Below are 11,253 nucleotides of genomic sequence, written 5' to 3'. Positions count from 1 at the left end.
ATGACATATTCTTTCCGTTCCAAACTATTAATCTCAAATTTTCTAATTTAATATCCTATTTTACTTATTCTTTTTTATTAATTAAGAAGAGATAAAAAAAAAATTCTCATGTTTTACCCTTTGCATTAATTACTTTTTTCTTCAAGTTAAAATGTAAACATCATTTAATAGGTGCACTATGATAAACCAGTCATGTTATTAATTATTTTTTGTAATCAATGTGCCATCTCAATTTGGGACGAAGGGAGTACCTTTTAAGAAAAAAAAATTTAGGACATAAATTGTAACTTACTTTTCACTATTACCCTTTTAATTATTCTTAAATTACTCTCCTAGAAAATATGAACTACTTAAGAACCTCATTAAATGAAAAGATAAAATTGAAAAAAACTTTTAACATGTCTCTTTAAAGAATGAACAATTTATTTATTTTGGATATTAAAAAATAACTCAACAATTCATTTCTTTTGAAATGGAGGGAGTAACAAATAATTTTGTCAACTAGTCATACTTATAGTATTTCTTTGCAATAAATTTTTATGTCAAAAACAATTCATCAATTATTCGTCTCTGTATTATATGTCATTAGGGGATTGTTTTGTTGGAAAGTAATTTATTTAGAATCAGTTAATTTATTCTAATTGAGAGATTAGTTATTCCATTTTTAAGGAGAGATAAAATAAAAATTTACAATCTCAAAATAATTAATATTAAGATGAGTTATCTTATACATTTTTTTCTAATTAAATATAAAATAAATTATCTTCTAAAATAATTGAGAGATTAGTTATTCCATTTTTAAGGAGAGATAAAATAAAAATTTACAATCTCAAAATAATTAATATTAAGATGAGTTATCTTATACATTTTTTTCTAATTAAATATAAAATAAATTATCTTCTAAAATAATTTTAAAATTAATTATTCTTATCCTTCCTATTAAACGATACCTAAATGTATACAAGAACGACTTAGCATTTTATCGCTGAATAAACTTTTATTAACTGCAAAGGAAAAAGAGAACCATTTTTCATCCCCAATTGAATTGTACTCCCTCTGTTTTTTAAAGAATAACGTACTTTTTTTGTTTAATTCGTTTGAAAAAATAATTTTTTTTAGTAATTTTAAATTTTAATTTTTTTTGTATGACATGTTTAAAACCATAATATTGAAAGACATTTTTATATATTTGATATATCTTAAATTTAAGAATACAAGATTTAAAAATCTTTTTTATTTTTTTAAACTCTATATCAAGTCAAATTAAATAATTTTTTTTTATATAGGAAGTATTTATTACTCTTTTCGTTTCAGAATAAGTGAATTGTTGGGTTATTTATTGTTGTTTCAAAATAAATGAATCATTGGATTTTCTTTTTTAAATTATCCTTATAATTTAACAATCAATTAACTTTTGAAAAAGTATTATAATGTTAATTTTTTTATTTTTTTGGGGTAAAAATAAAAAATTATATTAAATTTATATTTTTAATATTTTTTTTAATTTATATGTCAAAATTAAACAATACATTTATTATAAAACGGAGAGAGTAGAAAGGCATTCGTCATAGAAATTACTCCATATTTGGATAATCACCATTTTTGACTTTGCTAGGAGTGGGCGTTTTTTCCAAGATGTGGTAAAATAAAATATTCGAAACTGATATTTTTCGGGGCACGTGTTAGAGAAATTAAGGCGCTTGCAGGGCCTTTTCAAAGCAGCATTCTGAATGACCTAACCAAACCTATTATTTTCTTATGCAGTATGTGAAGACTAATGAGGAATTGTTTAATACTTTCCTCCATTTTAATTTAAAATTGAATTATCAGAATATAACATATATCTTAAAGAAAAAAAATAAAGATACTATATTAATTAGTCATATTTTTTTTATTTTTATTTTTTTCAAACTCCAAAATATTAGTAATATCATTGAAACTTTATTCTTAAAAGTTTAATTAATGAAATATAATTTTTTTTTAAAAAAATTTAACATTTATCTTAAATAATGAATAATTCAATTATTTTAAATTCTAAAAAATATTTCAATAATTTAATTATTTTGAAACGGAAGAAGTAATACACGGTCGTGATGTTGAAAAGGATTGTTCAACAACGTTTTTTAGAAGAGTAATAGTCAAAATAGAAAAGTAAACACACTATAATTTAGAACACTAGTCTACAAGTAGATCTTGTAAACGTAAATTTAAATTAATTGAATCACAAATAAGAAATGAACACGTTGAGGAGGAAAGAAAAAAAGGAACCATCAATCTAATTAAATCCCTAAAAGAAGCTGTACTCTTTTAGCAATAAAAATTACTCCTTTATTCTTCTTAATTTATGTCTTTTAGTTTAATTTGAATAAAGTTTTGTTTAAAAAACAACAACACAATTTTGTAATCTTACATAAAAGAAGAGTGTGATATATGTATCAAATATTCTTAAAAAATCTTATACTTAATTAGATTTAATTGAATCACAAATAAGAAACGAACACGTTGATGAGAAAAAAAAAAGGAACCATCAATCTAATTGAATCCCTAAAAGAAGCAGTACTCTTTGGTAATAAAAATTACTTTATCCGTCTAAATTTGTGCATTTTAGTTTAATCTGAACGAAATTTCATTTAAAAAAAAAACATAATTTTGTAATCTTACATAAAAGGTGCGTGTGATATATGTATTAAATATTCTTAAAAAATCTTATACGTAATTTTAAGTAGTCATTTTGTCATAGATTTCAGTTTTTTTTTTAAATTATAGAGTTAAAATTAAAGATGAAATTATGTTTGAATATATTCTTTTACAGAAGATATTTGAAATAATATTAATATTTGAATGTACTTAAATAAAACTTTAAAAATAAAGTGTGATCTAAAATTTTATTGATAAAAAGTTAACTTTTAAATAAAGTGAAAAGTGATTTATTTAATATCAAAAGGGTGCTGAATATGCTAGTGGGGGAATTGGAGTTCTAAAAGTTGGAATGGATATGTTTGGATTAGTTTATAGCTTTTTCTTTATAAATTTAAATACATAAATTAAAATTTTTAACTTATAGCTCTTGACTGTTATTTGTGTGTTTGACTTAAAAGTTAATTATTTTAAATATATTTTTTAACTTTATTAATCACTACAAAACATTTAAAAGTATTTTGACTTAAAAATATTTAAAATGAACCATCCAAACCGGCTCTAAGTCGTTATTTTTATTAAATAAGTCTAAACAGGCTATAAGTATTAAGAGCCCGTTTGACAATTAAAATCAAAATCTTTCCGAGTTAGAGTTGGAGTTAAAATTGAATTTGGAGTTGAAACTGTGTTTGAACATCATATAAATTAAAGTTATTTTTGAAATTTTATCAGAAAAATATGAGTAAAAAAGTAAAAAGAAGTAAAATTTTTTATTTTCTTAACACAATTCAAAAATTGTATTTGAAATTTTCCTGCAAAATATATCTTAATTTTATTTTTTAATTAAAATAAAATAATTTTCATGTTCAAATGGCTATTAAAAACGGAAGTTAAAAGAGGTAAATAGAAAAGGTAGTTTGAAAGTGAGAATTTAGTGAAGGAATGCCAAAACGAAGGCAGAAAAAGTGGAGGATGATGCCAAATACACAAAATGCCGCATGGGAATATTAAGTGTCATTTGTCAGCTAGCAGAGTAGTTGGTCACTCATCATTTCTATACCTATAGTATAAACCATATATCTTCCACAACACCAACTCAGCCAATTCAAGAACTTGTGGAATCTTGGTACAGTAACAAACATGGCAGCTCGCAGACTTTCTTCTTTGCTCTCTCGTTCTATCCGTTATCTTCCTTCTGCTTCTTCTGCTCCCCTAGGTAGCAACCTTTCTTCCTCTTTTAATCCATATCAGCTGCAAGTTTTTATTTTTTTTAATAATAGATTTAAATCTTGTAACTTTGATGATGAGGATGGTAAAGGTGGATTCTTTAATGTTGGGTTTGACTCAGATTAACTTTAAAGGGCAAGAAGGGTGGTTCTTGGGGTTGTTTGTGTCTCAAATCTATTGATGCAGGGTGGATTACTTCTGATTTATATGTGTACTGTTTACTTTTTTCTTTCTTTAAGGATGTTAAGCTTTTATTGCTGGGATCTTGAATTAATTGAAGCCTGAAAAAGGGTATCCATGGTATTTAATGAACTGCTACTTTTTACTCATTTTTGTGAAGAAACTGTTAGCTTCTTCTCTTTTACTGTCTCAGTTAGTACTACTATTTTGTATGTCTTGATCTTTCTACTTTTGGGGGATAGGAAATTTTAAATGTTTTATCCTAGTTCCCAATTTACCATGAAAGTTAATGCAGAAAGAGGCCTGTGGGCACACCCTGCATCTGCTAAAGCATCTAGTGCCTAATCTACATGAATGTTTCTGTATATGTTTTGAAATTGAGGCATATTGACTTGATCAAATGGGGTATGCTACAATGATTAGTTGTCCACTTTTCCTTTTGTACGCCCTTAACAAATCATAAATAAGGTGGGTAATTTTACTCATTTATCCTCTATCTACTCCTTTGAAAGATAAATTTTTTGGAATTTATAAACTTATTTAGGCTTTCAAAGAATATTTATTGTAGGGGTAAAATGGGAAATTTAATTAATTTTGTCTTTGGTTTGAAAATGGACAAGTAATTTGAGATAACTATTTGTAGCAAGGTGGACAACTAATATGGGACGAAGGAAGTAAAAGGTTAAGCTATCAGAGAGCATTTAATTGTATTCTCAACATGCCCCCTCACGTGGGGGCCTAATTCTTTTTAATGGGTCAAACACGTGGAATTTTTTTTTGATAATGGATGGTGGTGAGGTTCAATCATAGGACCTCTGCATGCTATACTGCCATGTTGGGTGGTGGACACATGTGATTTATACTAGTCGCTGTAAAAGCTTATGGTTTTTAATTAATGAAAATCATCAGGAAGGAGCCATGGTGTGGCAAGGCCGATTCACAGGTTTAGTACTGCTGCAGCTGTTGAGGAATTAATCACTCCGCCTGTCCAAGTTAATATCACCAAGCTTCTAATTAATGGGCAATTTGTTGATTCTGCATCCGGTAAGTGTTTGTTACCAATTTCAACTCATTAGTTTTGTTATTGGTTTTATTAGTATCTAATGCTGCTGGTAATAAAACTTGGATGTGTATATGTTTTGTAGGAAAAACATTCCCAACTTTGGATCCAAGAACTGGGGAAGTCATTGCGAATGTTGCTGAAGGTGATGCTGAAGATATTAATCGCGCTGTGGCTGCTGCTCGCAAGGCATTTGATGAGGGACCATGGCCCAAAATGAGTGCTTATGTAAGCTTGACAACATTATCTCTACTATATATTTTGCTTTGCTACTGCTCTATTTGTTAACTATGAGTTTCTAGAAATCATTTTCCTTATTTCTGTGGGGTGATTCTTCAGGAAAGGTCACGGATAATGCTAAAGTTTGCTGATTTGGTGGAGAAACACAATGATGAGATTGCAGCTTTAGAAACATGGGATAATGGCAAGCCATATTTGCAGGCTGCCGAAGCTGAAGTACCTTCTTTTGTGAGACTATTTCGGTATTATGCTGGTAATGATACTTTTCAGACAAGGAATATTTGCTCATTAAACTTTACTAGTTGTATGTACAATCTTTTGAAAATTTCTTTCTTGAAAAAACATAGGTTGGGCAGACAAAATACATGGTCTAACCGTACCAGCTGATGGGCCACACCATGTACAAATTTTACATGAACCAATTGGTGTTGCTGGTCAAATAATTCCTTGGAACTTTCCCCTTCTTATGTTTGCCTGGAAAGTTGGCCCTGCCCTAGCATGCGGTAACACTATTGTCCTGAAGACTGCAGAGCAAACTCCACTGACTGCTCTTTATGTTGCAAAATTATTCCACGAGGTTGGTTTATACTGTATATTAGTACTGAGGCATAAGCTTCTATATTGCATAATTTTCTCAGCAGTTGTATAGGAAAATAATTGTTCCGATTTTTGGTGAGACTGCATCCATTCAAGATGTTTGAGCTGGACAGATAGCTTTAAAAAGCCTCCTGTTCTTCTTGCATGATTAAGTGACCAAACTCCATGTATCTGACATATGGATTTTGACTTTTAACAGGCTGGTCTTCCTCCAGGTGTTCTAAATATTGTTTCTGGTTTCGGACCAACTGCTGGTGCAGCACTTGCTAGTCATATGGATGTGGACAAGGTCAATGAGAAACTCTTTTCTTTTTTGTCTTTTTTGAGAGGGAAAAAGAAACTCTTCTCTGCTTTACAAATGAAGTCTGTTTTTTTGCAACTTGCTGTAGCGACTTATATCTGAATGGTTTGGAGGATGAATTTAACCTAACGATACATTTCCAGTTTGGTGCATTAGTAGCGTAGTTTCTGTTTTCATGTCTGAGCAGCTAGTTCTTTTCAATCACGAAGCTACCATGTTGTGACTGTATGATAAGCCAATTACGACTTACAATAATATCATGGTCGGACCAGGGTGAGTTCAAACATTTGTAGTAATATGCTTATAAGATGAGTTCTGAAGGTCTCGGATGTGTGACCATGCTTTATTGGAACACCTAACGATCTGTTATGCAAGAAAGAGCAATCAATGGTTTATAGGGCTGGAACATTCCGCTTGGGATAATGGGTGGGCTCCTTAATGGTCTAGACTCTAGAGGACTAAATGTTTTACATATTTTATTCTGCATTAGCATGTTGACATGGGGGTTGACAACAATTGGGAATTACTAACTAACTTTGTGGTGTTATAGCTATACCAGCTCAACTGGAGAGTATCTAGCATGTGTATGTCGTAGTTAGGATTTTGTTTTTGCAACTACATATTTTTCCTGGAATAGAAGGGGAGCCTTGGAGTAACTGGTAAAGTTGCTGCCATGTGACCAGGAGGTCACGGGTTCAAGCCTTGGAAACAGCCTCTGGCAGAAATGTAAGGTAAGGCTGCGTACGATACACCCTTGTAGTGGGGCCCTTCTCCGGACACCGCGCATAGCGGTAACTTTAGTGCACCGGGCTGTCCTTTATATTTTCCTGGAATAAGAAAGGATGAAGGTCACTTAACTTATTTTTTGATTACATACGTGATGTCAAGCATTAACTGTCTTGCCAACCCTCCCATTTTGTTAAGGCGGTTCCTCGAACGGCAATGATCATGCAAATTAACTGTCTAAGACGGCCACTTTTGAGAGCTTGTATGCAGGGTTACAGGAGAAAGGAGGGGAGAAAAAGTTGTTTAGACTCGCTAAGGCTAGGGAGAGGAAGGGTCGTGACCTCGATCAGGTGAGGTGCATTAAGAGGGAGGACGTTAGAGTGTTGGTGGAGGACGGCCACATCAAGAAGAGATGACAGTCGTATTTTCATGGGCTCTTGAATGACGAAGGGGATAGAGCTATTGTGTTAGGGGAACTGGAGCACTCAGAGGAGTGTCGGGATTTTAGCTATTGTAGACGTTTTAAGGTAGAAGAGGTTAGACAGGCTGTCCGCAGGATGCGAAGGGGTAGGGCGACGGGGCTGGATGAAATACCGGTGGAGTTTTGGAAGTTCGTTGGAGAGGCTGGTGTAAGGTGGTTGACTGGATTGTTTAATGAAATTTTCAGGACAGCAAAGATGCCCGAGGCGTGGAGGTGGAGTACCATGATTCCTCTCTATAAGAATTAGAATAAGGGGGACATTCAGAGTTGCGATAACTATAGGGGGATTAAGTTATTGAGTCACTCGATGAAGATCTGGGAGAGAGTGGTCGAGGTGAGGCTGAGACGGATAGTGTCTATTTTGGAGAACCAGTTCGGATTTATGCCCGGCCGTTCGACGACGGAGGCAATCCACCTGGTACGGAGGTTGGTGGAGCAGTATAGGGAGAGGAAGAAGGATCTGCACATGGTGTTTATCTACCTGGAGAAGGCTTACGACAAAGTCTCCAGGGAGGTGCTTTGGAGATGCTTGGAGGTGAGTGGGGTACCGCTGGCATATATCAGAGTAATTAAGGATATGTATGATGGAGCGAAAACCCAGGTGAGGACGGCGGGAGGAGATTCGGAGCATTTCATTGTCCTGACAGGATTGCATCAGGGATCTACTCTTAGTCCCTTTTTGTTTGCGTTGGTGATGGATGTGTTGACGCGGCGTATTCAAGGGGAAGTGCCGTGGTGTATGCTTTTTGCAGACGATGTAGTTCTGATAGATGAGACTCGAGGGGGTGTGAATGACAAATTAGAGGTGTGGAGGCGAACTCTTGAGTCTAAAGGGTTCAGGGTGAGCAGAAGCAAGACAGAGTATGTGGAATGCAAGTTTAATGACGTGAGGCGGGAGAATGAGGTAGTAGTGAAGCTGGAAGCTCAGGAGGTATGTAAGAGGGACAAGTTCAAGTATCTTGGGTCCGTGATCCAGAGTAACGGTGAGATTGACGAGGATGTCTCGCACCGTATTGGGGCGGGATGGATGAAGTGGAAACTCGCGTCGGGGGTGCTGTGTGATAAGAAGGTGCCGCCCAAGCTTAAAGGCAAATTCTACAGGGTGGTAGTCCGTCCGGCCTTGTTGTATGGAGCGGAGTGTTGGCCAGTTAAGAACTCCCACATCCCAAAAATGAAGGTGGCAGAAATGCGGATGTTGCGCTGGATGTGTGGACTGACTAGAGGGGATAGAGTTCGGAATGAGACTATCCGGGAGAAGGTTGGTGTGACTTCAGTGGAGTGCAAGATGCGGAAGCACGATTGAGATGGTTCGGACACGTGAAGAGGAGGGGCATCATGCCCCGGTCCGTAGGTGTGAGAGGCTAGCGTTGGATGGTTTTAGGCGGGGTAGGGGTAGGCCGAAGAAGTACTGGGGTGAGGTGGTTAGGCGGGACATGGAACAGTTACAGCTCACCGAGGACATGACCCTAGATAGGAAGGTCTGGAGGACGGGAATTACGGCAGAGGATTAGGGCCAGTTCGGGTCGCTAGTGTAGGGAATTACTTGGTGGGGGTTTTATTCTTGTCATGATTCCGTGTTCCGTGTTCCATGTTGTATTACGAATCTGTGTGCTTTCCCCTGCTTTCCTCTGCTTTATATTACTTATGGGTGCCGTATTTATGTTATGTAATCTGCTTCTGTGCTGCACTATGTGTTTGTGTGGTATCTCGTGCCTTGAGCCGGGATCGGAAACAGCCTTTCTACTTCATCAGAGGTAGAAGTATGGACTGCGTACATCTTACCCCCCTGACACCACTAGGTGGGAATACACTGGGTTTGTTGTTGTTGTTGTAAATATCTTTCTAGGGAATCTGTGCTCATTTTGTCTGAGATGATAAAGAGAGAGAGCTTCTTCTATGCTGAACCGCGGAATGATGGATCTCTGACTTGATTTTTATCTGGATAAATATGTAATGCATATTTGATTGTCATTTTGATCCCCACTAACATGTTTCCTTTTCATTCCCGCAGCTCGCTTTCACTGGATCAACTGAAACTGGACAAACAGTTCTTCAACTGGCTGCCAAAAGCAATCTGAAACCAGTTACACTCGAACTAGGAGGGAAATCACCTTTCATTATATGCGAGGATGCGGACATTGATCATGCTGTTGAGCTAGCACATTTTGCACTCTTCTTTAATCAGGTCAGGCAGATTCTTCGAAAATTAAGTACTCTTAATTGAGCAAGTGATTAAAGTTCTTTCTGTCTGTAGGGCCAATGCTGTTGTGCTGGTTCTCGTACCTATGTACATGAACGAGTATATGATGAATTTGTAGAGAAGGCAAAGGCACGTGCAATGAGACGTGTAGTTGGCGATCCCTTCAAGAAAGGTGTTGAACAAGGTCCTCAGGTACTCCCTCTTCTTGTCCCATTATGTCTATGTTCTGCTTTCATAACTAGAACTTTCACATGTGACACATCTCTGCATTTCGCGATCTAAAGTTGGGCCATAGACTAATTTCTAAAGAATGAATACTATTCCCAATTCCATAACACTACCGCGTGGTTTGTTGTCCGCCTCTCTCGTCCATTAAGTGAAAAATACTCCTCCCAGGAGGCTTTTCTTCTGTTTCGTTATCTAACAACTCTATTTGGTAGTGAGTTCTTGAAGTGCAAGAATCTAATATCTACTTGCAGGGAAGATTTTACAAAGTATCCATCTCCTATGTGACAAAATTTTTGGTAAATGTCTTACATATAACTTGAAGTTTAGTGTTCTGAAGCTAATATCATATCTGTATTATACATCTTAGATCGACTCGGAGCAATTTCAGAAGGTTCTGAGGTACATAAGAGAAGGCCGTGACAGCTCTGCTACCCTTGAATGCGGTGGTGATAGAATTGGTTCCAAAGGCTACTTTATTCAACCCACTGTGTTCTCAAATGTCAAGGTATATACTTGATTTCCTTCTGATCTGAACTTCTAAAATAATACAACAACAACATACCCAGTGTATTCCTAAAATAATGTTTCTGAAAATTCCTTGACAAAGCAATTTAACTTGATCTTTAACACTTTGGTTGAATCAGGAGGACATGTCAATAGCACAGGATGAGATTTTTGGTCCAGTGCAATGTGTCTTCAAATTCAAGTAAGTTATGATATGAAACTTTTGTGGTGATAGGTGGTTATTTGAAAATTATACTCCCCATCGTGGCTGAAAGTTGATAATCTTTACATAAGCTTCACTCTGAGCACATTTCTGTTATGTTTTACTAGTTACATTTCTGCTCTACTTAAAATTTCTGATGTCTAAAGTTGGGTCTAATATATCTTCAAGGACAACTTTTTCTTCGTGATATGAGAAGTCTTAAGAAAGAGTTCATGCTAAATGTTTTCCAATCAACTCTATTGCCAGGGATATTGGCGAAGTAATAAAGAGGGCAAACAACACTCGCTATGGTCTAGCAGCAGGAGTTTTCACAAAGAACATCGACACAGCAAACACCTTGACCCGAGGACTGAGAGCTGGAACGGTGTGGATTAACTGCTATGATGTATTTGATGCTGGAATTCCTTTTGGAGGGTACAAGATGAGTGGCATGGGCAGGGAAAAGGGTATTCACAGCCTTAACAACTACTTACAGGTGAAGGCTGTGGTTACTCCATTGAAAAATCCTGCATGGATATAGATCGTGGCCACCCTGCTTTTAAATCATAATTGTACTCTCTTTTTTTTTTTTTTTTTTTTGTAAAATGGGGCACATTGTTGTGAACATGACATCTTTGTCATCAATTCCATAAAGTCTTCAGATTGTTCA

General features: G+C 35.2%; 1 protein-coding gene across 1 annotated transcript; it reads left to right on the top strand.

Moving 5' to 3' along the window:
• The first annotated feature begins 3,547 nt into the window (after nucleotides 1-3,547).
• Nucleotides 3,548-11,253, top strand: LOC107862407 (benzaldehyde dehydrogenase, mitochondrial). The gene is made up of 11 exons (XM_016707983.2): nucleotides 3,548-3,853; nucleotides 4,954-5,088; nucleotides 5,190-5,332; nucleotides 5,444-5,597; nucleotides 5,692-5,921; nucleotides 6,141-6,230; nucleotides 9,461-9,634; nucleotides 9,704-9,841; nucleotides 10,245-10,382; nucleotides 10,522-10,583; nucleotides 10,851-11,253. Exons 1-11 carry the CDS (start codon nucleotides 3,778-3,780, stop codon nucleotides 11,122-11,124), a joined length of 1,614 nt encoding a protein of 537 aa, XP_016563469.2. The 5' UTR covers nucleotides 3,548-3,777; the 3' UTR covers nucleotides 11,125-11,253.

Source organism: Capsicum annuum, chromosome 3 (assembly GCF_002878395.1).
Source record: "Capsicum annuum cultivar UCD-10X-F1 chromosome 3, UCD10Xv1.1, whole genome shotgun sequence".
NCBI lineage: Eukaryota > Viridiplantae > Streptophyta > Magnoliopsida > Solanales > Solanaceae > Capsicum > Capsicum annuum.
Note: the sequence above shows the minus strand (reverse complement) of the source record. Positions and strands in the feature narration are given on the sequence as shown.